Below are 26,871 nucleotides of genomic sequence, written 5' to 3' on the forward strand. Positions count from 1 at the left end.
GTTCAAGTCTCCGCAATATCATTTTTCAGCTGTGAGGCCTTGGGCAAGCTACTTACATATTCTGAGCCTCGGTATTCCCATCTGTGAAGTAAGAATAAAACAGAACTTGCTGGTTGATGGGAAGATTAAATAAGATTATGTGTCTCGAATACCTGGCACAAAATCAGCACTTAAAATACTATGGTTATTACTGTCATTAATCCTATCCTTTAGATTTTTTAAGACAAAGTTAAGATGGACAGAAGCCTCATTGGTGGGAAGAATCTGGCTATGTTCTTGACAATTCATGTTTTGTTTCAAGCCCTTAGCCCGGTGAATCTCAACCCTGGCTGTACCTTAGAAATTCTGTGAAACTTTTTAAAAAATTCTCTTTCTTATTTGGTTGGCCTGGGGTTGGACCCAGGCAGGCATTTTAGTGGGTCTGATGGATGTGGCCATGCAGACTGGTGTTCATAACTAATATCAGTTCTTTTTAGACAGTGTCAATGCTGTATCAATTATTAAATATTTGGTTCTCAACCCTGGGTATAAGTATTTTTTTTAGAAGCTCTGAGGTGTTTTTAATGGGCATTTAGAGTTGGAAACCACTGCATTCAAGGGTGAATATAAGAGAAATGGCCTTTGACCTCCTGCTTTAAATAAAATACATTCAATTACAAGTAACTCAGGTCATCTGTTTTGCCATTTTAGATGATGAACAAAGCAAATTGGAAGGTTCTGGTTCCGGTTTAGATAGCTACCTGCCTGAACTTGCCAAGGTAATAATCATCTTCAGTCTTCTGCCCTTCATAGAATGATACTGAAAGATTTCTCATTTCCTAGCTTGTCCAGGATGGAATCTATTGAAATGATTAACAATTACATTGTAGTAAATCGTTAAAAAAGACATTATGGTTACTGCTCTCTATTTTCTGTCCTAAATGTGAGGGGGTAAAATACTCACCTGAGTCAGATTTTAGTCTTGTTTTCTGGAAAGTGCCGTACAGATTATTCTTTTTATTATTCTGTGTCTCTGCCCTTCCATAATGTTTACTACCAGATGACGAGTATTGAAGAAATAACCAAAACGCACAGGTACAGTTTCCCACGTTAACATGGTACCTACAATGTTCACACATACGCTCTCCTATTCACGTTAATAGACACACTTCCAAAGAGGGTGGTCTGTGACAGTCCTACTGCTAAACCAAACAGGGGTTGCCTGAGTTTTGTAAATTGCCTCTGGGTCACTCTGAATGAAAAAAAAAAAAGTTACACTTGTCTTCAATAATTTTGAGAAACCTTAAAGTTACTGAAAATCACAAAGATCAAAACGGCCGAGCTTATTCCCATGACCCAGATTCAACCCTGTTACTCTGTGGTCCTTTTAGCTTCCATATTTTTTAAAGAAATAAAACATCAACTATAGTTAAAGTTCTTTTTAAACACCATCCTTACTCCATTCCCTTCCTCCTCCACAGCCTCAAGCGGTGACAGACACTGTTATGAGTTTCCTGGGATTACTTCCATTTTATCTCTATACCTTTCCCAGTGTATCTATCATAATGATCTACATGGTTGTGTTCCTTTCATATGTTTAAAAATGTGGGGCGCCTGGGTGGCTCAGTCGGTTAAGCACCCGACTTCGGCTCAGGTCACGATCTCGCAGTCTGTGAGTTCGAGCCCCGCATCAGGTGCTGTGCTCACAGCTCAGAGCCTGGAGCCTGCTTCAGATTCTGTGTCTCCCTCTCTTTCTGCCCCTCCCCTGCTCGTGCTCTGTCTCTTACTCAAAAATGAAATTAAAAGAAACATTAAAAAAATTTTTTTTAAATGTTATATAAATGCTAACATATTATTCTGTACTTTTCTTTCTTAATTCAACTTTGATTTTGAGATCTGTCCAAGCTGGTATATAGATCTAGTTCATCCCTTTGATTGCACCGTGTAAGCATTTTATTTTAGCTGTTCTGTTATTTCCAATTTTTTATTCCATTACAAACAATGCTACAATGAATATCCTTGTACTTGTCTCCTTGTGTGCATCTATGAATGATTGTCTTTTAAATGAGAGAAATATCTTTGTCTTCTCCAGCCATTTCCATTCTTGCTCTGTTACTGCCTTTTTCTTCTTGTCTGCGAATACAGTGTAATAGAGACCCTACACACCCACATCTTAAACACTGTAATAGAAAACATGGTTTATCCATATACGATTATAAATAGACTGGCATTCAGCATTGACCTTTACTTTAAGACAACATGGCTGTTCTAAAATATAAAATCTCCCTCCCTGGCTAGGACTTGAGAGTATTGTTTTTCTTCAAGACTTGACTGTTACCACAGTATCTTTTTAGCACCTGCCTATTAAAGCTAATTTTAGTGTCACCATTGTAACTGCCTACTAAGCTGGGACGGCTTTTGGCTTGTGTGTATGTGTTTTTGTGCTATGAACTTCTATGCATCGTATTTTGCATTGAGATTCACTTTTTTTGTTTCTGGATATTTGGGGGGCTCGTAATTTCTCAAAGCAGAATGTTTAAACCCATTTTATTTATTGAAGCAGATAATATATGCAATGCAATCCAGAACTTGGAAAGTAACTTTCTACACTTACTGTGTGAACACCGTGGACACCTAGGAGAAGACTCATATTGTTTGAGCCTAATGTTGATTAATTAGAAATCTGTATTTTTTTCCTTCCTGTGAAGACATTCAGGAGTTGTGCCCTCCTTTCTTCTCTCACTGACTACCTGTAGCTGGCCAGCATAATAATTCAATATTTCTCAATCCTAAGACCTAGGAAAACTTTTATTTACTTTATTTTTTTAAGTTTATTTATTTTGAGAGAAAGAGCTCACAAGCAGGGGAAGAGCAAAGAGGGAGAGGGAGAGGGAGAGAGAGAGAGAGAGAGAGAGGGAGAGAGAATGAATTCCAAGCAGCCTCTGCACTGTCAGTGTGAAGCCTAGCGTGGGTCTCGAACTCATGAACCATGAGATCATGACCTGAGCCGAAGTCAGGAGCTGGATTCCCAGCTGACTGAGCTACCCAGGCGCTCCCTAGGAAAGTTTTTAAACTTTCCTTAGTTTAGTTATATGAGATAACATATATAAGAGAGTTAATGCACACACACACAAAGATATTTAGAGCTATTTTCAAACTGTGTGTAACAGGTTAGTTGAAGCAGTTTTGGTTGGTTAAATCAGATTAATTAGTTTAAACCCCCCATTTCTTTTTATTTTGCTTTGCTTAATTAATTAATTAATTAATTAAATTGAAGTAGAACTTACATGGAACACTAATTGAATAGCTCAGTGGATTTCACATTTGGGCACCTGTATAACCACCACGCAGATCAATGCAAAGAATGCTTCTAGCACTCCAGCAGGCTATCCTGTCCTCCCCTCCCAGCTGATATGCCTGCTGTTTTTATGTCTGTCACTGTAGATTAGTTGTGCTGTTCCAGACCTTCTTATCAGTGGAATCATACAGTATGCACTTTTTACGTGAGGCTTCTTTAACTTAACATTATATGACCCAGACATTTTAAAAATATAAATGGAATAGAACTGGATAGAGAATATTAAATACACTACCCTTCATAATGACAGATATTATTTAAAAACTTTTTTATTAGTAATCTCTGTGTCCAACATGTGGCTCGAACTCACTACCCTGAGTCTCATGCTCTACCAGTTGAGCCACCCAGGCAGCGCAATGTAGTATGTGTATATGTATTGGGTTGTGATATAAACGTATTTCTTACTGTGGTCATGGTCAAAGCCTGAAAAAGAAAGCATTATAAGGGGCTTCGCTGTTGTTATTTCTGCCTCCGACCCCAGCTCTTAAGTGTTTTAAAAATATTTTTATTTCAGAAGATAGAAAAAGGGCAGCAAGTAATTTTTCAAAGGGAAAAAAAAGAAGAATGAAGATGTATTGCCATGCAGTCAGCGTGCTGCTGGCACACTTGTGATGCTTGTGTGGTGTTGCGGGGTGGGTGAGCCCAGGCCTGACTGTGCGGGACTCTCAGCCCTTCACAGTCCAGGGCTCCAAGCACCAATGTGGTCTTAGCTTAGTTTATAACCTTCTCCACTGTGTCCGGGTGGGGACCATTTGTACCTGTTAAGGAAGCAGGGAGTTGACTGACTGCTGGTCCTCTTGATCTTGAGAGGAATGGATTCCATAGTTGTGTAATCTGCAGTTGAAGTAGAGGTGGGGGGGGGGTCGGGGTGAAGGAGAAAGAGACTGTGTGCATAGCCACTTGGGAGAGGGGAGTTTAATCAGGGATGAGGAGGCCAAGAAGTCAATACCAGGGATGGAGGTGTAAGGGAGGGTCCAGCGGGAGGTCAGGCCACGGGTAAATAAGTTGCAGAGAAAAGACGAGCGGTGGAGTCAAGCAGGAGGTACTGACTGTGTGATTTAATGGCAGGCTCCTCTCTGGTCAGCTCCTCTTTCTGCTGCATTCATCCTGTTGCCCCGGCTTTTGTCTTCCACTGTGACTGAGACATAACAAACAGGATATGAGTGACAGGAAGTTGTTTCGGTACAAAAATAACTGATGTCTCATTTTGGAATATAATGGAGGGGGGCCCTTGACATATGACAAGGGTGGTATGGGCCTAGGTTTTCAGAATATGTTGTACATTCTCGGCCCTTAGATTGCTTGTACATTTAGTACTGAACGTCTTTGTTGTTTTCTTATTGAAGACACACTGTACCTACCCTAAAATCTCTTCTTTTCCTCCTGTTGTCTAATATGGAACCAAATACATGTTTGTTGTAAATGTAACAGCACGTATAGTATTAGAGCACATGGTCTTATAAACATTTTTATTAACTACACAAACTGTAGTTAAAGTTAGTCAATTGGTTTCTTTTCTACAAAGTCAAGGGGTAAGGCAATCAGGTTGTAAACCCGAGTATGATTCATTTAATAATGTTTTTCACTGGTTATGTTTATCCTAGGTGTCATTGGTACATGTATGTCACTTCCTTGCGTAAAGACAGTATGAAGAAAACCCTCATGCTCCCACCCTATATTTTCCTTCACAGCTTTTCTATTTTTGTAGGTTTCTTTGGTACTCAGAGAACAACAACTCACCTTAATTTTGTCTCCCCAAGTGGTTCTGAAAGAAAAGCATTGTTTCATGTTAATCCAAAATTGCTCACATTCAGTTACTTTATAACTTTTTAGCGAGTGAACTTAATCTTTCTAGGTAAACCTTGTGTTGCACACAAGGTGAATTACTGTGTCTCAAACTTTATAGTCTCACTGAGGTTGAGTAAGGGTCAGTCGGCCAGGCTTAGCAGTATATGTTGGAACCCAAACAGTTTCACAGATACCTTTTCTGACTTTTTTAAACCAAGTCTGTAATAGATGCTTCCTTCCCTGTATCCTAATCCAGAGAACTATGTCATTGTGTTATGATACAACGGAGGTGGCTGGGGTTTTGTTTATGAGGTCAGCAGGCATTCCAGCATTCCATCTCTTGGGCCTCCTTATTCTCTGTGCTTTATTATTGGTTTGTGACACAGAGGACGAGATAGTGGTCCCGGGGCATTAGATACCTTGCAAGTAGTGGAAACAAATCATGACAGCTCTTTAAATTAAGAAATATACGTTCTGGCCTCAAAGGAATTTGCTAAGTCTTCTTGTTCCAACCTATTCTGTTTAAGCCAACAGCCAGCACAATGTTTTTCTGATAACTCATCCTCAAAATAAGATGCTGTTGGCCACGGTCTCTGACATTTAATTGTTTTGCTTGCTCAGAGATGAACTTAAGACACAGAGTATGCTTGAAGCCTGTGGCAGTCCTTCTGGAAACCCTTTGAATGTTTGGTCCATAATTGCATCTTAGGTGAGGAAGAAAGCATTGTCAGGGTGTGTCTTTAGTGGTTAAAGGTAGGGCTCACAGGAGTGAGGGGAACAGCCTTTGTTTTAGACGAATCATTCTCTTGACTTCTAAGCAAGTACAGTTTTTACAGATGACGGCTCTGTCATTGTCCTTTTTCTTCATGTTTTCCTTTCTGCTGAACCCAAAGTATTAGACAGGTTGTGAGCAGGACAGCAGCAGCAGGGTCCGGGGAAAAGCCAGTCCAGTTCTTCCTACCTCCACGGTATGGACCAACCACAGGTTATTTTAAGAGGAGGGCTGGTTTCTGTCACTTTGAGAAGTGCTGGGTGGCATAGGCTGTGGGATAATGTTTTTTTTATAGCTATGTTTTGTGGGTCCTTAGACTGTGAAAGTATTCATTACAGGAATTTATTTTATTGTCTTTACTGAAACTTAAGTAAAAATAAGTGTGTTTGCTATAATAAGTGAAAATATCCAAAGTTATATAGAGTTAATCTTTCCCCTTCATCCTCCACCCCGACACCCAGAGAGCACTAGTGTTACTAACCTGTTATAATTCCCCTGGTGTCAAACCAATTGCTCGTGGAAACATACACACATATATAGCGTTTGTAGTTTTTTAAAAAATATGTTCGTGATATATATACATGACTCTGAAACTTGTTCCATCACTTAAAAGTATCTTGTAGGTGTCCCTCTGGGGCCGTAGAGAGTCTAGTTTACTCATTTTTCATAGCTGCATGGTATTACAGATATGGATATTATGCACTTTATTTAACATCTCCATATTCATGAACATTTTGGGTTATTTTCCTGTTTTTAGTCTCTACAATCTGTGCACAGTAAACAACGTGACCTCTTTACAAAATACTTGTGTTCTAGGGATGTTCCCCAAAGTGGGACCTCTGGGTCAGAGGTTATTGTGTTTTTAATGCTTTAAATATTGCCAGGTTGCTTCCCCAAAAAGTTGGAACAACTGACATTTCCATTTCTCTGTGTCCTCACCAGAGGAGTGAAAATGGTATTTCCCTGCTTTAATTTGTGTTTTGCTGCTTAGTGGTGAGATTTTCCTACTATCATATATTTGGGTTTCTTCCTCTCTGACTTGCATGCTCATATTCTTTACCTATTTTCTTTTCTTTTCTTTCTTTCTTTTTTTTTTTTTAACTTTTTTTTTATGTCTTTATTTTATTTTGAGAGAGAGACAGAGAGTGCGAGTGGGGGGAGGGGCAGAGAGAGGGAGAGACACACAATCCGAAGCAGTCTCCAGGCTCTGAGCTATCAGCACAGAGCCCGACATGGGAGCTCGAACTCACAGACTGTGAGATCGTGACCTGAGCTGAAGGCCGATGCTTTTAACCAACTAAGCCATGCAGGTGCCCCCTTTTTTTCTTTTCTAATAGTCAAAGGCCAGATAGCCTCAGTTAGAAGTCAGGCTTCTATTGAATGTGTTGAGGTCTTGGGCAAAGTATTAATCCCTTGTGCCTTAGTGTCTCCTCTTTTAAACAAGGAAAATACTAGGACCCACCTCCTATCGTGGTATAAGATTTAAATGTGCACTTAGGATAATAGCATAGAAATGTTGGCTGTTATCCATAAAAATTTGCTTTTATCATTATGATACTTCCAGATATTTGTTATTCCCTGACTCTAGGGCAAAGCCCTGCCCTTCCCAAGCCACGTTTTCTTTCTGCCTAGGTTTTACTTGGTAATTCCTTCAAATACCATTTGTTAGGCATCCCCTCTGTTTAATGCATCGTAGGCCACGGAAGGAATGGGGGAAGGAGCTGAGTTTGCTTTTAATCAGCATCATCACAGCTGTCAATGTATGTAAGGTAGACTGTAAGCTTTTAGGTTATTTTTACATCTAAAGGTGTCGCTTCTTTCCCATTAAATGGTTTCTCTAGTGAAGAATATATCCCCTGGATATTAGTGGCAACATCAGGATGCTTTGAGTCTCTTTTGGCTCGTTGTTGATTTTTTTTTTTCTTTTAATGTGTCTGCATCCCTGGTTGTCCTCGGATTATACAGACCTCCTAGCAGTCCTCTGTGCCGTGTTCATTTCTCATCTTGTCTCATAGTCAGTGTGAGACAACAAGCGTCTTTCAAAAAGGCACCAGGGATTGTATCTACATTAAGAATCCGTTGCTCTGCGGTGGTGTCTGAGATCACAGGACTTGCCTTTGTTGAAGGACTCCAGCGGAAATTCAGAAGTAGAATGCATTACTGTTGGTGGTGGCTTACAGCACCTGGTACTGATGTTTTTGTTGGGAAACATCATGGATTGGGCACAAAGTAAAGCAAATTCTCTTGGGTACAGTTAAGTAAACTCCACACGCCACATGTTCTGGCTCTTGTGATGTGAAAAAATAGGAACGGTGACAGGTAAGATGGAGTTAAAAAGTTGTCCCATCCCCCATAGGGCATCGGCTCAAATCACACGATTTGTAGGAGTGTTCCTTACCCCCAGAAGCCTTAAAGCTCCCATAGAGAATGGCCAGATAAACTGTGTTGTGCAGAGAGACTTTAGCCATCATCTTATTCAACATTTTTACTCAGAAATGAAAGTGGAGTCCAGAGAGGCTACGCGGCTTGCTCACATTTACATAACTAGTGAACGAGTAGACTAGAACTAGAACACAGTTTCTTAGTGTTCTGGTGGTCATTTCATTTTGTCAGAGAAAGATGGTTTTTAAGTAGAGTTATGATAGAGTTTGGGTCATTGCTAAGAATGGCTTAGCATTCTGAACTCAACCGCATGGCTGAGAATATTAGGAAGATGTTCAGTCTTATTAGTGGTGATCTAGAAATGTAATAGACCATGTTTAGCCACCAGCAGAGATGGTAAGTCACCCCCTCCACTGTGTCTGTCACTGCCCTCATCACATGCTGAGATGTGAGTCGGTCTGTGGGGAAAGAACAGATGAGAGAGGACCCTCCATTCTGACTCTATAGACTTACCCATGGAGATTGAGAGTCATAAGAACGGATACAGATTTAGAGGCACCAAGCACGAAAAATAACGTGGTTGGCAATGACTTCCACCTTGTGAATGTCTTAGAAGCTTCTTTCTGTTCCCAAATTCCTCTTCTCCAGCCCCTTTGTCTGTCTCCCTCCATGGCTTCTCTTCTTGCCATCCCTTCAGTGTTGGGGCCCCAGGGTTTCTTTTTACAGACTCCTTCACATTTTCCCCCAGGGAATTTCAACTACTCTCAAGCCTCCTCTGTTCCCACCTCTAGACTGATGTTCTCCAAGTCTGTAATTTCAGCCTTCCTCCCTACCTCGTGCTCAAGTTCCAGCTCTCTGTCCACAGGCATCTCCACACTCCACTTTATCACCCTCTCCACAAACCTATCTCAATTAATGGGTTCACTGGACAGCAGGCTACCTACATGGGGACTGTGGGCTCTGTGATGGACTCTGCTGTGGGATGGGAGGCAGGTGTGATAAAGAGCCCATGTGGCTCTTCCCCTTAACCCACCTCCTCAGCCCTACCCAAGGGGTTCTTCTAAAATGCAGAACTGGTTATTTTGTTCCCTTGCTTAAAATAGTGCCGGGTGTTTTTGGCTTCTGAAGGAAATCCACAGTCCCTAACACACAAATCCCAGCTTCATTTCTCTCTACTTTTCCCATCATGCCCAATGAATGACTTGATCATTGCTCAAGTGTGACTATACCTTTGTACCTGCAGTACCTCCTCCCAGAACTCCCTTCTCCCCTTTTCTGCCAAATGTTTTTGTAATGCAAGGTGGGTCTTCTTCTGGGAACTCTTTTCCGACTGCCACCTCCTGGTCCAGGTTAGTGATCGCTGTGCCTTACACTTTCTTTGCCATCCTTACCACCTGTTTATATTGTCTTCGCTAGTATTCCTTGGGTGTAGAGGCTTTGTTTCATTCACGTGTGTGTCCCTGGTGCCTGACACATACTGGGTGCTCAGTAAATATCTATTGACTAGACCAGCAATGCTGCCTCCTGCCTGCCACAAACACCAATGGCAATCCTTCAAGATCTGCCATAGTTTCTCTGGCCCACCATTGCAGATCTATTCCTTTCTCTTCCTGGGCTTCTACCTCAATCTTAGATGGACTCAAAATTCTCTTTACCATCTGGGCTCATTTCCCACTCAGCGTCTGTCTGTGCTGTGTGTCCTTTTCATTCAGCCCCAAATATTCATGTTTTCTCTTACTTTTTGCTGTTCTACTCCTGCATTCATAGCCCGTCCCCTCTTCCATCACTTTATGAAACCTTTCTTGAAAGTAATGTTTAATTATTTTCTTTTGCTTTCTTTGACTGCTTTTGACCCTGAAGTTGACTGTAGTTTCATAAGGGCAGGATTAGGTCTTCTTTTCCCCTGTGGCACCCTGGTGTGCTACCTCCTTTGATGGTCTCACCTTGTTCAACATGCAGTTGACTCTCCAGGATGACAGGAGAGTTGTCTGGCAGCCTGATCTTCAGGACGGGACAAACATGTTTGGACACCTCTGTGAGAAGAGGGTTTTTTTTTTTTTTTAACCGTAATTTTTATTTTTTGTTTATCTTGTTATCAGAGTACCAGAGAAGCAGAAATCAAACTGAAAAGTGAAAGCAGAGTTAAGCTTTTTTACTTGGACCCAGATGCCCAGGTATGAACTATTTTAATGTTTACGTTTTTAAACTAAGTCGGGGAAAGAAAACAGACAGATGATACATTGGTTTTATTTCTGTATTTGCTTGTTTGTTTACTTTGGACTGGTAAGCAACATAACAACAATACAGAAAATTCAGGGGAAAAGGAAAAATAAAAAATAACCATAATCTCATCCCCATTACCACTTCCATTGTGAGTGTTCCATATTCAGTAGACTGTGGAAAACTGAGGGATTTACCCAAAGACACTCTCAATCCATAGAGAGCATATAATTTACCCCATAGAAAGACCATCAGACAATAATAAGCATCACTGAAGATGCCCAGTTGGCAGTGGTATTTCCTGACTCACCCAAGGTGCATGTGATCCACATCTGTGCCCTCAAAATCCACACTTGGTGTGGTGGGGCGGGGGTGGGGGTGGGGGGTCCAGGGCAGCTGGGAGGGGATGAAGGTTCTGCTGTATTTTCTCCCATATTTTTCCCCTTTTCATTTGTGATTTTTTTTATAGAACTTCTTTACCCCATTTACTTTAATAATAAATGTCTTTTTTGCTTCACAGATTTCATAACCATGTATATGTTTTTGCTTTTTTGACAATTTTTTGTTGTGATAAAATGTACATAACATAAATTTACCATTTTAACCATTTTTAAGTGTGCAGTTCAGTGGCATTAAGTACGTTCACGATGTTGTGCAACCATCACCACCACCCATTCCAGAACTTTTTCATCATCCCAAGCAGAAACTCTATCCACTAAACACTTACTTCCCATTCCTCCCTCCCCTCATTCCCTGGTGACCTCCATTGTCCCTGTCTTTATCAATTTGCCTGCTCTAGGAACCACATTTATGTGAAACAATATATATCCTTTTGTGCCTGGCTTACTGCACTCAGCATAACGTTTTCAAGGTCCATCCATGTTGTAGCATGTGTCAAAATTTCTTTCCTTTTTATGGCTGAATAATATTCCACTGTATGTATATACCAGATTTTGTTTGTTTATTTAGTTGTTGATGGACACTTGAGGTATTCCTAACCATAATTTTTAAGCTTGGCATAGTAATCCATGGAGTAGATATACCATCATTTATTTGACCACTGTTATAAATTATATAAACTTATAAAATAGCAGCACTATTGTGACTTAAGTGAGGTTAGCCTTTTCATATTTTATGGAGTTTCCTCAGGATACATTTATTATGAGTTTGTTTTAATGTGAACATAATATATTTATGTATTTACATTTTCTTTTAAAGAAGCTTGACTTCACATCAGCTGAACCAGAAGTGAAGCCATTTGAAGAGAAATTTGGAAAAAGAATTCTCGTCAAGTGCAATGATTTATCTTTCAATTTGCAATGCTGTGTTGCAGAAAATGAAGAAGGACCCACTACAAATGTAATTTTCCTCTTAAAAAAGTATTTTAAGAAATAGAGATTGCAGATGTACCAGTTGCAGTGCAGTCTGGACAGAAAATCCTAGTCTCTGATCAGAGAAGTGCAGTGTTTAGATCAGGATGCGGAGGCTGGTTAGCCTCAGGGACAGTATATTTGCGACAAATGAAAGGGGTGGAGACTTCTTTCTCTTGAGCTATCATAAATAGGTTTTGTAATTTCTTCTTCGATAGCAGCATTCTCTTTTCCAGACAGTTTGAGCTGTAGTGACGGTCTGGATTGTTTTTTTGTTTTTTGTTTTTTGTTCAGGTCGAGCCTTTCTTTGTCACTCTATCCCTGTTTGACATAAAATACAACCGAAAGATTTCTGCCGATTTCCACGTGGACCTGAACCATTTCTCCGTGAGGCAGATGCTGGCCACCACGTCCCCAGCTCTGGTGAACGGTGGCAGGAAGAGCTCACCTGCTCTTCAGGACATCCTTCACGAAGCTGCCATGCAGTATCCGAAGCAGGTGGGAGACAGAGCCCAGCAGTCGTCCCTACTGAGACTTATCTTGCACCTGCTGTGTGAATGCATAATGAGACTCCGTAGCACGCAGCTAGGGGAAATGAGACTGTTGGTTATATCGACAGCATATATAAGCAGGCAGGAAAGGCAAGCTGAGAGAAGAAGAAGCAGTATTTGATTTCTCATTTTTTTTTCTAAACTTTCTGCTAGTTGCCCACCCCCCTGACCAAATTGCCTTTTTGATCAGATGATAAACTAGCGATAAAGCACTGAGTGCCTCTGAATAGCGTGTTTTAGCACTCTTTGTTGCTTCAGAACGTTTCATGTTCAGGGGATTTGTTTAACGTGGGTGTGAATTTTACTCACTACAGAAAATCGTTTGTTCCCTAGGGAATATTTTCGGTCACGTGTCCTCATCCTGATATATTTCTGGTGGCTAGAATTGAAAAAGTGCTTCAGGGGAGCATCACACACGGTGCCGAGCCATACATGAAAAGTTCAGACTCTTCTAAGGTATGAGTGACTTTTATGCTTTATGATGATAAACATCAATTCAATAAAAGGGCCCTCTGTGAAAATAGAAACGCTTAAAGAAATCAGAGTTAAGCCTTATGTATTCAGCGAGATGTATTTATACTTTTTATATTTTAAAATATGTGCACTCTTCACATAGATTTATTCTTAACCTCATGTGTCCAATTTTCATTGAAAAGTAGTCCTGTATGTAAATAAAATCCTTCATTTGTCTAGACAATCCTAACATCCTAAAATAATTGGCAAAACTGGAATTATGAGCTTAACAGTAAACTTTCTGTCATTAAAAAGGACATATGTTCTATTCAAATAGAGTGCATTCCACTTGTTGACGTGTCTCTCAGTTTCTGGAATTCTCTTTGGGTCCATTTACACTTAAACTTGAGGCTGGAGACTAGGGGATGGTCTGACCAGTGAGGTCAGTGCTTCAGGTGCCCTGTTTGGTCACACGGGGCAGGTCATGGTGGCAGAGGTGACCTTGGGTAGAAGAGGGAAGGGAAACATACAAGCTGTCTGGTGTGTTTCCCTTACTTTGGCATAGTGCTCACTACTTGGGGAGTGCCTTGGTGGATACACACAGATGTGAATGTTAGAGGTTATCTAGTCAAGAGCTCTTCTCAGGCATCAGAAAACTGAGGTTTACTAAGGTTTAGTTACCTGCTCAGTGCCCTACAGCTAGAGTGACCAGAGGCACCTGACTGTCACTTTCCAGCACGCTGAGCTACCTGGTAGAGTGAGCTAATAGAGTTCTGTCTCTGCTGGCTTTACAGTATTTGTAAGTGCTCGTCTGGGAGATGGCCCTGATACACTGACGAGGACTGGTCAGCAGCAGGAGGGGACACCTCCAAAGGCTCTAAGGGACATTTCCTGAGCTGAATCAGAGCTTCCCCTCATGCTGTCTGTGGCTGGCCAGACAGGTGTGTCCACGAGCTGCAGGGTGGTTGTTAAAGAATAGGTTGTAGGAGTCAGAGACCTGGGTGCTGAGTGCCTAGGTACTTTGGAGAAGTCATGTCACCTCTCTGGGCTCTGGTGTCCCATCTGTTGTTGAAGGATGATATTGCTACCTGCCCCACCTCCTCTCAGGAACAGCGCTGAGATCAGATAATATACAAAACATTGCTGGGTGCCTGCGTGGCTCAGTCGGTTGAGCATCTGACTTGAGCTCAGGTGATGATCTAATGGTTCACAGGTTTGAGCCCCATGTCAGGCTCTATATTAACAGCCCAGAGACTGGAGCCTGCTTTGGATTTTGGGTCTCCCTCTCTCTCTACCCCTCCCCCATTCATGTTCTGTCTCTCTGTCTCAAAAATAAAAATAAAACATAAAAAATTTTTTTAAATATACAAGACATTGCTGGGGATGCCGCAAATCACTGACACATGTAGGACAACGTTATCATCTATCCCAGCCCCAGCCAGGGGAGAACCCATAGCCCCGGGCACACTGCCTCCAACAGTATGCCTTTCTGGCTGATAACAGCTGGGTCAAGTTTGGTCTCTGGAGAAGAAGCGATTTTATTTTTTAAATCAAGTTTGTAAAACCTTGGATAAGAAGCTCTTTCAGCTCTTCAGTGTTTTGATTAATAATCAATGAAGGCCCAGGATGAGATCGGCTCCCCTGACTGTATGTGATACGTTTTCAGGGCCTAAATGCACCGTCTTTGCTCTTCTGCCTGCCACATGCACGGTTTGAAATTTGGCAGCTCGTGATGGTGCAAAATCACATTTCACTTTGGGCTAGACTTGATGCTCTCCTCCACGCTTCCCAGTGGCCGCCGAGCATCTGTGGAAGTCGGCTCTTCCCTCCTTACGTGTGGGATGCACAGCTCAGCCATGTGTACGTTACTCCATACGTTCACACTTCCAAAGTAATAAATTAAGGCAGAGATTAACCTTTTTATATCAGAATAGGTTTTATATCTCTCTGCTCTCAAGCATGTTGTATCAGAATAGAACTTTTGGCAGAGACATTACCGAAGGATGATTTTCTCATGCATGTCAGAATTGTTTCTTTCCTGTTTTCCAAGATGGTCTAGAACATCATTTAGAGTAAATTTTGTCTTGGAGGAAGAAACTCTTATAAGAAGTCTCTGTAGGTGTAGATCATGAATAGATTAAAAAAGAGGAAGAAAGAAAGAAAAGGGGCGGGGGAGACCAAAGACAAAATTGAGTTTTTCAGTCTTACATACCTTATGTTCCCTGTGCACCCTCAGTAAGTCTGTGGGCTTGGACCCTGTTCGCCGCAGGAAACCGTGAAACTTATTTGAAATCTGGGTTTTAGTTTTAAGTTTTATGCAAATATTGTGTTTTACTCCACAGTATAGTCATTATTGTTAGAAATCTAAAAATGATAGTTTCTATCTGAAAATAGAAGGTAGGCCATTTTACCCTGTGACTGTGTGCCCCCAGTGCCCACAGGATCATGCCCTTCCGGAAGAAGAAATGAAGGAACTGGAGGAGCTCCTGACACGTTTCGGTCAAGACATGTTTCTAATTCATTCGTGAGGGTAGCAATTCTCACAGCATGACTGTGGTAGAATCATAATGTCTGGTAACTGGAAGGGATAGTGAAAAGTACTGTGCCTCACGCCCTTCATTTCTCAGGTGGGGAAAATGGAGCCCAGAGAGGGTTAATGGCCTAGACTCATACTGCTGGTTTCAGTTTGACCTAGAGACAAACAGCTCTATCATCTGAGTTTTCGCAAACCTGATGTGCACAGGTCACCGAAGGTCTGTTCAGAAGGCAGGTTCTGACCCAGGGGGTCTGGGGTGGGGCCCGAGACTCTGCATTCCTGATAAGCTCCCAGGTGCTGCTGATGCTGCCGCTCTGACACACATTGGTTCACAGGCGCTGGATCACAGTTCCCAAAACTGGTTGACTTTGATGTGCTTCAGTAACGTAAAAGGCCCTCGAACATACCACTCTAACTGAATCAAACTTTTTATTGGGAGCTGTGCAGGATCCCGGTACAAGCACATTCAGGGTACTTGTCCTCTGCTGTAGCGGTAGGGGTACAGTTGATTGATAGACATGTCATGCACACATCTTAGGCCAAAGCAGATCTGCTTCACTGTGCACTATGGGCTTCATAAGTCAAGCCACAACAAATGAAAATTCATCATCAAGAAGTGAAAATAGCAGTAATTTATACCTAGAAAGTAAGAATATAACTAACAGTTGAAAACCCTGGCCTAACTTAAGTCAGCACCTATATAATGTCTTACAGAACAAATATCTATCCCCCAAATTGTGGGAATCTGCATGAGCTGGAACACATTAGGAGCTATGCTGGCTTAGCATTTTCGTTAGTATTCTCTTTTAAACTTTAAGTATTGCCATATATTTTGGCACAAATACCAAGAATTAACAATTGTTAATAACCCAGTGGACTTATAAGTAGCCCTTAGTCATAAAGAACTATGAAATCCTATGAAATGTCATGCTTGCGGCCTATGAAAGCAACGTTTCAGAAAAGAAAAGACTTAACATTTTGGAAACGGTCCTCATTCTATATTCTTTGAAAGTCACTGCCATAAAGATTGCATTAAACAGAATACTCTGCACCTAGTGTAAGTCCGGCCAGATTTCCTTACAGTGACCCGTGCTTTTCCATGCATCTGATACTAGGGTAGGAGCTTGTTTAACAAACGTGTGATGACGGCTCTTTAGATCATAATTCTTTCAATGGGGTACAACACCTCATATCTTGATTCTCGTGTCTTCAAGGTTGCTCAGAAGGTGCTGAAGAATGCCAAGCAGGCTTGCCAAAGACTAGGACAGTACAGAATGCCATTTGCATGGGCAGCAAGGTAACGACAATATCTTTTATGCCTTTGATGTAGCTAGAGATACACGGATATAGATAGATAGATAGATACATAGATACATAGATACATAGATAGATACATAGATACATAGATAGATAGACAGACTGACTCATCTCTTTTGTCTTTATTGCCCAGAGGCAAAGAGGATTTAAATGTGTAAAGTTAAAACATAAGTAAGCCCCCTATGTGAATAATCTTTCGTTAGAATCACAGACGGGGAAGATGCTGGCTGGGAGAGCCGTGCGGGGGCCGGTAGGACGGACGGGAGCTCTTGTTGCAGAGCTGCTGTTCTGGCCACGTGTCCCAAGCCCAGCCTGGACAGCAGCCCAGGGTGGGGGCCTGCACATCACCCTTGTTTGTGAGCTCTGCTTCCTAAGCATCTGACTGTGGATGTTGTTGCCTAAGCACGAGCCATTTGCTGGAAATGTTCTCTGTGTAAATTGAGTTAGTTGTGTTCATCGGCGTAAATGTCTTCCATGTTTTTAGATAATGAAATTTCTGTTAGTACAGCCAATGGAATAATAATTAGGCTTCACATAGAAACCAAAGTTAAGCCGTGGATTTATTTTCATCTTTTGGAAGCTCAGTTTAGAACTGTTGTTTGGCTATTTCAGGACGTTGTTTAAGGATGCATCTGGAAACCTTGACAAAAATGCCAGATTCTCTGCTCTGTACAGGCAAGACAGCAATAAGCTCTCCAATGACGACATGCTCAAGTTACTTGCGGACTTTCGGAAGTGAGTCTTAAAGTGTTACTTATTTGCACACCTGAAAAACAGAAGGTGTTTTCTGTGGGGGGGGGGGTGGGAGGGCAGCGGGTTCCACTCAAACATCATAGGGGTTGTTGGGTGAGCGTGGAACTTTACCTTGAGTCCTTGGGAGGGAAGAGAAGGTCTAACATTGAAGAGTGTCCTGGTTAATTTGAATGATGTTTTCAGTGGTGCTGTGAGGGCAGGGTGAGGGTAGAGATGGGCCTAGGGAGGAAGGAGACAGCTGAGGAACCTTTGGCAAGAGATGGGAAAGGACACAGCAAAGGCAGTGCAAGTGGAAATGGGAGGAAGGGACTAATTCAGGTCACATCGAGGAAGCACCTGTACTCTGCCTGGGGTTCCTGATTGGGAGAAGGATGGGAGGAGAGAGAAGTGGGTGGTAGTCTCGGATAAGCAACCCCCCAGTTTCTGACCTGCACAGTGGAGTGACTCATGTACCGTTAACTGGATGATGGAAGGGAAGAACAATAACTTACATCGTACGTACTGTTTACCACCATTGTTCCAAATGCTTTACCTGTATTAACAATTGTATTTGTTTCCTAGGGCTGCCATAACAAAGTACCACAAACTAGGGGGCTTAAAACAATGGAAATTTATTCTCTCACAATTTTGGAGGCTAGATGTCCAAAACCAAGATATTGGTGGGGTCATCCTTGCTCCAGAATCTCAAGGGGAGGGTCCTTCCTTATTTCCTCCAGCTTCCCGTGGCTCTAGGCATTCCTTGGGCTTATGGTGGCATCGCTCTAGTCTCTGTTTCTGGCTTCACACGGCCACCTTCCTGTGTGTTTCTGTTGAAATATCCTTCTTATAAAAGAACTTGTCATGTTGGATTAGGGCCAACCCCAGTGACCTCGTCTTCCCTTGATTGCATCTGCAAAGACCCTATTTCCAAATAAAGACACATCCATAGGTACCAGGGATTAGGACTTTAACATATGTGTTTGGGAACACCATCCAGCCCACAGCAACGTGGTAAAGAGAGGGAACGCACTGGCGGGGTCGTTCTGACTGAGAACCTGCTCCTATCACCGTGCTGTTGCACGGACCATCATGATGGTCCACTTCCAAACTCACACAACTGATTTCCTTTGCTAGGGACATGGGTTTTAGAGCTTTTCTGGGAAAATTCTGGGAATGAGAAAGAACTGAGGCTATTAGAAGGTAATGAAATGAAAATCATGGGGACGCCTGGGCGACTCTGTCAGTTGGGTGTCCAACTCTTGATTTCGGCACAGGTCATGATCTCACAGTTTGTGAAATCAAGCCCCTCTTCGGGTTCTGCACTAATAGCACAGAGCCTGCTTAGGATTCTCTCTTCTCTCTGCCCCTTCTCCTCTCTTTCTCTCAAAATAAATGTTAAAAAAAAAAAAAATTAAAAAAGAAAGAAAAAAAAAAGAATGGTGAAGAACCAGCCACTAACTATTCTATACCATAGGAAACCTTAGTCTTGTTTTATTTTATTTGTTTTTTTATTTATAAACACGTATCAAAGTAACAATGTCACTTGGCTTAGAACTCAGGACTGGCGGTTTAGCTTTTGGTTCATTTTTACTTTTCGCTTACTTCCCTCTCTTCTGATTTTTCAGCATTCTTATTCGAGCCATAATTAACATCTCTAAAAAACCTTTACTTACTGATAGTAGTATATTGTCATCTGTAACATGTTTTCATACAGTAACTATTGTCATGTTTCACCCTTGCTTATAGAATAAAAACTCATTTTACTCTGTTTTGTTTTTTGAAAACTCCAGTCGCCTTTAGTTAAATAGATTACAATTTTCCTGCACTAGCCCACCATGCAGTTCTTAGTAATCATGATGTGGGTCCAAACGTAATCACTTAGGACGGGGTACACACTATATTGTTAAGGAGGAGAAAGTGTATCTGTATGACCTCATTTTTTTTTTAAATATGTGAAATTTATTGTCAAATTGGTTTCCATACAACACCCAGTGCTCATCCCAACAGGTGCCCTCCTCGATACCCATCACCCACCCTCCCACCCCCCATCAGCCCTCAGTTTGTTCTCAGTTTTTAAGAGTCTCTTATGCTTTGGCTCTCTCCTACTCTAACCTCTTTTTTTTTTTTTTCCTTCCCCTCCCCCATGGGTTCCTGTTTAGTTTCTCAGGATCCACCTAAGAGTGAACACATGTGGTATCTGTCTTTCTCTGTATGGCTTATTTCACTTAGCATCACACTCTCCAGTTCCATCCACGTTGCTACAAAGGGCCGTATTTCATTCTTTCTCATTGCCACGTAGTACTCCATTGTGTATATAAACCACAATTTCTTATCCATTCATCAGTTGATGGACATTTAGGCTCTTTCCATAATTTGGCTATTGTTGAGAGCACTGCTATAAACATTGGGGTAGAAGTGCCCCTATGCATCAGCACTCCTGTATCCCTTGGGTAAATTCCTAGCAGTGCTACTGCTGGGTCATAGGGTAGGTCTATTTTTAATTTTTTGAGGAAACTCCACACTGTTTTCCAGAGCGGCTGCGCCAGTTTGCATTCCCACGAACAGTGCAAGAGGGTTCCTGTTTCTCCACATCCTCTCCAGTATCTATAGTCTCCTGATTTGTTCATTTTGGCCACTCTGACTGGTGTGAGGTGATATCTGAGTGTGGTTTTGATTTGTATTTCCCTGATGAGAAGCGACGTTGAGCATCTTTTCATGTGCCTGTTGGCCATCTGGATGTCTTCTTTAGAGAAGTGTCTATTCATGTTTTCTGCCCATTTCTTCACTGGATTACTTGTTTTTCGGGTGTGGAGTTTGGTGAGTTCGTTATAGATTTTGGATACTAGCCCTTTGTCCAATATGTCATTTGCAAAAATCTTTTCCCATTCTGTCGGTTGCCTTTTAGTTTTGTTGATTGTTTCCTTTGCAGTGCAGAAGCTTTTTATCTTCATGAGGTCCCAATAGTTCATTTTTGCTTTTAATTCCCTTGCCTTTGGGGATGTGTCAAGTAAGAAATTGCTACGGCTGAGTTGTATGACCTCATTTTTGAGAAGAAAACATTTTATACGCTTTTTGTGTGTAAATGAAGAAATGGATAGGCAAACAGCTAGCCATGTAGAAAGATAGCCATCAAATAGCCATGTCGGGTGTATACCAAAATGGTGGGCATGGTTGTCTCTGAGGGCTAGGTGTATGGATGACTTTTAACTTATACTTGATAGCTTTCCATGATTTTATGTGGACTTTTTTTTTTTTTTTAACCAACATTTACTTTCATATTCTGACAAACAAACAATGAGGTTTTCTACATGTGGCGGCGGTTGGAAGCCCTGTCTTGGAAGTTGTGTGCCAGGCAGGCTACCTGGAGACTGCTCTGGCTGGGGTGGGTCTTTGGTGGCACCCCCAGCTCACTGTTCTGTTCCTCAGCGGAGGTGAAGGGTAGGCTCTATAGGGTCTTTAATGAAAAAGTGATCTGAGTGGAGAGCCGATGGCCAGGAGAAGCACAAGCCTTCGCTGCTTCAGAGCACAGCGGTAGCCTCCCCGGCATACTGGGCCTTCATGGGTGTGCTCAGTAGGAAGGACCTTGTGGGAGGAGCGTGTTCCAGAGGGCCAGCCAGAGAAACCCACCAATAGGGATGTGATGCTGTCAGCCTCAGAAGATGCAAAGGGGAGCCTTTGTCCTTCCTTCTCAGCAAAATCCAAAGAAATGCCTGTGTCTGCTCCCTGTGCTTTTCACAGTGGAGTTAGGGAAGTGGAGGTTTCCTTTTTTTTTTTTTTTTTCTTTTTAACCTTGGCATTGTTCTTTTCCTTTTCCCTTTAATTAATTAATTTGTTTGTTTGTTCGTTTTCTTACAGAGAATAATCTCATGTCACTGACCTGGGCACCAGCCAGGTGCAAAACTATTGTTTCTGCTCCCATGATTGTCTCAACATGTCATTTAATAATGGATGGGAAAAATTTTCTCGAGCTGCCCCCAGTCTTTAGAAAACAGCCAGCACATCTATCTCATAGGCCACTCCTCCCTCTCCTTTGCAATAAGTACCAGGGGTGTTTTCCAAGACTTAGTAGAAAATAGTTCTGTCAGATAGATGGTATTCCTGACACGTATGCTTCCAGAAACATTTACCTAAAAAGAAACACTTGGTATTTTATCCTTATTTGATTTGCTTAGGGTGGTGTCTTTTCTAACTTCTGCAGGCAATCTGAAAGCATGAAGGCAAAGCATAAAAACGGATCATTTTCTTTCCTTTTCTTTTCAAATTTTTATTTAAATTCTAGTTAGTTAGGATACAGTACAATATTGGTTTCAGGAATAGAATTCAGTGATTCCTCACTTACATACAACACCCAGTGCTCATCATAACAAGTGCCCTCCTTAGTACCCATCACCGGTCCAGCCCATCCCCCACCTACCTCCGCTCCAGCAACCCTCAGTTTGTTCTCTATACTTAAGAGTCTCTTACAGTTTGTTTGCCTCTTTTTTCTCTTTTCTCCCTTCCCATATGTTTGTCTATTTCGTAAGTTCCACAAATCATATGGTATTTGTCTTTCTCTGACTGACTTATTTCACCTAGCATAATACTCTCTCACTCTATGTCACTGCAACTGGCAGGATTTCATTCTTTTGGATGGGTGAATAATATTCCACTGGGTATATATGCCACATTTTCTTTATCCGTGCATCAGTTGATGGATACTGGGTTCTTTCCATTGTTTGGCTATTGTTGATAATGCTGCTGTAACCATTGGGGTGCATGTACCCCTTCGAATCTGTATTTCTGTACCTTTGGGTAAATACCTAGTAGTGTGATTGCTGGATCGTATTTTTAACTTTTTGAGGAACTTCCATACTGTTTTCCAGAGTGACTGCACCAGTTTGCATTCCCATCAGTGGTGCAAGAGGGTTCCCTTTCTCCCCATGCTCGCCAACACCTGTTGTTCCTTGTGTTGTTAATTTTAGCCATTCTGACAGGTGTGAGGTGGTACCTCATCATGGTTTTGATTTGTATTTCCCTGATGATGAGTGATGTTGTGCATCTTTTCAAGAATATTTTCTTTCTTTCCTTCTTTTAAAAATTGTTAATGTTTATTTTTGAGAGAGAGAGCGTGAGCTGGGGAGGGGCATAGAGAGGGGGACAGAGGATCCAAAGCAGGCTCTGAGCTGTCAGCACAGAGCCCACTGTGGGGCTTCAACCCACGAACTGCAAGATCATGACCTGAGCTGAAGTCACACGCTCAACTGACTGAGCCACCCAAGTGCCCCAAGAATATCTTCTTTTAAATGTACTTTATTATTATTATTTTTTTGGTCTGGTGCAAAGGGTGTTTTTATTAAAGCACAGAGACAGGACCGTGGGCAGGAAGGGCTATCTAAATTTAAACTTTTTTAAGGCTGCCACATTGGGTAGGTTTTGGTTTTTGTTTGTTTTTGTTTTGTTTCATTTTGTTTTGTTTTTGTAATGCTTATTTTTTTTTTATTTTTTTTTATTTTTTTGAGGGAGAGAGAGAGAGAGAAGCATGAGCGGGCAGGGGCAGAGAGAGAGAGAGGGGGCATAGCAGAGGATCTGAAGCAGGCTCAGCACTGACGCAGAGCTCGAACTCACAAGCCGTGAGATCATGACCTGAGCCAAAGTCAGATGCTTAACTGACTGAGCCTCTTCGGTGCCTCCACATTGGGTAGTTTAGGCAATAATATTATTAGGGTTTGTGCATGAGACTTACGCATATATGTTTATTTGTACCTTTATGTTCTTTGTACCCAAGTTTGACATTCTTCTCTCCATTTCTCTCCGGTTACACTGCACTGAAGCCAGGTGGGGCTATTGCCTTTCTCTGAAGCCATTGTGTACTTGCACTCCACCATGCTTTGCCCTCTGCCTAAATCATATCCCCATCTGCTTTTGTCTCTCCAAGGGACCTCTGTCTTCTTTCAAGTCCAGTCTGTAACTTATGTCCATGTTGGGAAGCTGGGCCAGGTTGTGTGGCTTCTCTGCTTGAGTCCCCTCTTCTTTTTAAGGGGGAGCCCTAACAGCCCTGCATCCTATAGCTATGGTGGGGAGTAAATGAAAATGCATGTCAGGGTGATGTCTGTCACTGAGAAGACTCATCTCTTAGCCTTCCTTCTCCACAATGTAGACACTCGCCTCCCCGTGGAGGTTTGCACACACTGTATGCATGTGTTTGTCATCATCTGTCTGCTTGAGCACAGGAGTCATGTCACATTAGTATTCTGTCTGTGGTGCCTAGTCTAGTGTGTGTCATATCACCATAAGCACTTGATAAATGCTTATTGAAATTTCTCCTAGACATAAATTCAGTGATTTTGTGTAAACAAAAACATCTCAAATTTCTTTCAATCACATACACATTTCTTTAAGTGACTCCAAAGCTTTTAGGGGCTATTTCCTTTTACAAAATGCATTTAGAAGATTAGACTCACCACCAACAGACCCACACATGCCAATATTGCCCGTTAATCCCTTTAGTGGGTCAGTGCAGAAAATAGAGAAGGGAGGACCGGACTGCAGAGACACAGAGGTGAGGACACTAAGTCTGTTGGCCTGGGATGATTGCTGGTTTGTGATACTCCCCTTGCTTCTGGGAGTTGTCAAGTCAGCAGGATTGTATGGGCAGTGGGAAGAAAAACCTTTCCTTTGCCTAAGAGTAAGAGTTTGAGCCTCATTCCTACACTGATATGTAGACAAAAGCAGTTCCCAAATTCCAGATGCCCTATGTGTGTCTACTTTATACATTCATTTAATGCAGTTTTAGGATGGGCTTTCATGCTCAAGGTATTGTAAGTTGTGCATGGAATATATACATTTTTCAGCATTAAAAAAAAAAAAACTAACCCCAGTCATAAGAGAATTCACTTTGTGTGATACACACACACACACACACACCATGACTTTGGAAATGCATATAAAAAAGGGCAGTAGAATTTTCATTGTTTGTAAGGTTTTGATGTGTATTGAGCCAGGTTCCATAAAAGCCCTGAAGTTTTGAAGTAAGTTTAAGACTATATTTAAAAAACCAAGTTGGTAGAAACAGCTTCCACAAAGCCCGTGTGCCATGTGCTGTGGAACTAAGCTCAGATCTGTGCTTTCTTGGAAATACATGGACATAATGCCTCTATAGAAATAGCAGCCAGAACTGAAAGCTTTCATCAGGGAAAAGAAACAAGTATAGTTAGACACAGAAGAATATAACACATTGTGCAAAGAGTTCCAGTGAGGATTGTTTAATTAAAACTTGTTGCTTAGAAATCCAGTTATCATAAGTTTATATGAGGATGATGGCAGAGTAATAGAAAAAGTGGTGAAGGGACATACTCCCTTATTGGCAGACATAACCAGCAAGGGATGAAACACAGCACTTTTGGACACTTACATTTGGAAATATTCTTTGCAATAAGCAGGATATTTCTGATTCGAGGAAGCAGAAACAACTTCCTAGGTGTCTGTAAGATTTGTGGGATGCTGGGTTCTGTGGTAAGGGGCAGTGTTGAGGTGTTTGAATGAAGAGGTGGAGCAAGGCGCTGTATGTCAGGCGAATTTATAGCTGCACAGAAACCCATGGGTCTCGGGGTCGATATCCCTGAAGAGCTCTATGTAAAGTGGAGAGCGACTCCGACAGTATAGCATCGTGGGAGCACGCAACGTGTGGGAGGCCTGGTTGCAACAGCAACCAGGAGGTGACTGTCGAAGGCACAGTCTTCTAGCTAGTAGGAAAGAATACTGTGGGGGTGCCCGGGTGGCTCAGCCGGTTAGGTGGCTGACTTCAGCTCAGGTCATGATCTCACGGCTCAAAGGGTCGTGAGTTCGAGCCCCATGTCGGGCTCTGTGCTGACAGCTCAGAGCCTGGAGCCTGCTTCTGATTCTGTGTCTCCCTCTCTCTCTCTCTGCCCCTCTCCTGCTTGCATTCTCTCTCTCTCTCAAAAATAAATATTAAAAAAAAATTTAAAAGAAAAGCATATTATGTTTTTGCATAAATCACACAGTAGGCGCAGGGACAAGATAGAGCGGTGATGCTGGGCTGTACCTAGACATCTTTTGGCCAGAAATCTTTAAAAAATTTTTTTTTAAGTTTATTTATTTTGAGAGAGAGAAAGAGCAGGGGAGGGGCAGATAGAAGGAGAGAGAGAAAGAATCCCAAGCAAGCCACACTGACAGCGCGTAGAGCTCAAACTCATGACCTGCAAGATCATAACCTGAGCTGAAATCAAGAGTCAGACGCTTAACTGACTGAACCACCTAGGAGCTCTGGCCAGCAATTTTTTTAACTGAAAACAGAATGTGTGAAAAATTGTTGATTTGTCTTCCTGATAGTTATCTCTTTCAGGATTTCAAGGAATTGCCCATTTAAACTCTGGTATAAACAAAAGACAAGTGGAAAAGAGAGAAACCCTAGGAGAAAGCGATTCCGCACATTGGAGCTGGCAGTGGGCAAAGCTCAGAATGTGCTCAACATGGGCTGTTGTCATCAGGAAGCGAGGATTCAGGACTGTTAGGAAATCCTGATGCAAATGAACAGTACCCCAGGTTAGACTGACACGGTACATGTGAGGCTGCTTATTATTAACACGTAACAGTAACGTCTGAGGAATCTTCAAGACAGGAGCTAGGAACTTTTCAAAAACAGGAATAAAACCAAATGCAAAATCTGGAGGCCAGTGAGCTTTGATGGGGTTTTTTTGGCAGTGTTTTAAAAGGCATTATTAAACAGGTGGCTTGTGAAGAACCACGAGGCAGCATTCTGTTTTCTTAGGAATAAGTCATGTCATGTCGAACTTGTCGTCCTAACCACATTGCGGCTTTTCTTTTTTTAATTGGGTTGCTAAACTGGTGCCACAGAGGAATGTGAGACCTTTAACAAGCGTATGTTCCAAGATGTCCTGTGAACGAGTCAGGGAAGTGTAGTGTGCACAAGTGGACAGGTGTTCCAGGAACAGCGGTGAATGGATTAGCATCAGTCTGGTGATGGACCTTTAGGGGTTTGAGAAGGAACCTGTTCTTGGCCACGTTCTGTGCAGTATCATCATCCGTGACTTTTTTGAGGACATAACATGCTGGCGAAGTGTCCTCATGACATCAGGCTATTAGGGATATCTTATACATTAGATGTCAGAACCTGGATTTGGAAGGGTTTTGATCAACTCGAAATGGCTCAGATGTAAAAAAGTGAAACTTCCGCAAGGCAAAAATCAAATCCCGTTCTGAGTTCCCAAACCATAATTGTATGAATATAGGAGAGGGATGTAGCATGAAAGTAAAGCCTATGGAAAAAGATTCCAGGATTGTAGGTGATTTAAATGTAATGTACATCACTAGGGTGGTGTGGCTACCACAAAATAATAGAATCTGGCTACATCGGTAGAAGGGTATATGGTTCAAAACCAGCTAGCTCCTATGCC

At 41.9% G+C, this 26,871-nt stretch overlaps 1 protein-coding gene and 1 long non-coding RNA gene across 24 annotated transcripts in view; one reads left to right on the forward strand and one right to left on the reverse strand.

Moving 5' to 3' along the window:
• Positions 1-26,871, forward strand: part of DOCK9 (dedicator of cytokinesis 9) — a 291,472-nt gene that overhangs the window by 170,340 nt on the left and 94,261 nt on the right. For 20 of the 21 annotated variants that reach the window (XM_086708890.1, XM_086708961.1, XM_086708930.1 and 17 more), the window contains exons 9-15: positions 691-758; positions 10,379-10,453; positions 11,718-11,858; positions 12,164-12,367; positions 12,754-12,876; positions 16,624-16,706; positions 17,339-17,461. In XM_086708890.1, the coding sequence (XP_086565016.1) occupies positions 691-758; positions 10,379-10,453; positions 11,718-11,858; positions 12,164-12,367; positions 12,754-12,876; positions 16,624-16,706; positions 17,339-17,461 (817 nt within the window). The remainder of the gene's footprint in view (positions 1-690; positions 759-10,378; positions 10,454-11,717; positions 11,859-12,163; positions 12,368-12,753; positions 12,877-16,623; positions 16,707-17,338; positions 17,462-26,871) is intronic. The other variant, XM_086708871.1, reaches the window with a different exon arrangement.
• Positions 1,923-5,412, reverse strand: LOC147584650 (uncharacterized). 3 transcript variants are annotated; one of them, XR_015252127.1, is made up of 4 exons: positions 5,078-5,412; positions 4,287-4,475; positions 4,096-4,171; positions 1,923-2,112 (listed from the first exon to the last, which is right to left on the reverse strand). It is a non-coding gene; the product is annotated as an uncharacterized LOC147584650 (long non-coding RNA). The 3 variants fall into 3 exon arrangements; XR_015252126.1 differs by lacking the exon at positions 1,923-2,112 and adding an exon at positions 3,594-3,760; XR_015252133.1 differs by lacking the exon at positions 1,923-2,112 and adding an exon at positions 3,594-3,760 and having other exon boundaries at positions 4,388-4,475; positions 5,078-5,410.

This window comes from Puma concolor, chromosome A1, assembly GCF_028749965.1.
Source record: "Puma concolor isolate L17-30 chromosome A1, mPumCon1.1.hap2, whole genome shotgun sequence".
NCBI lineage: Eukaryota > Metazoa > Chordata > Mammalia > Carnivora > Felidae > Puma > Puma concolor.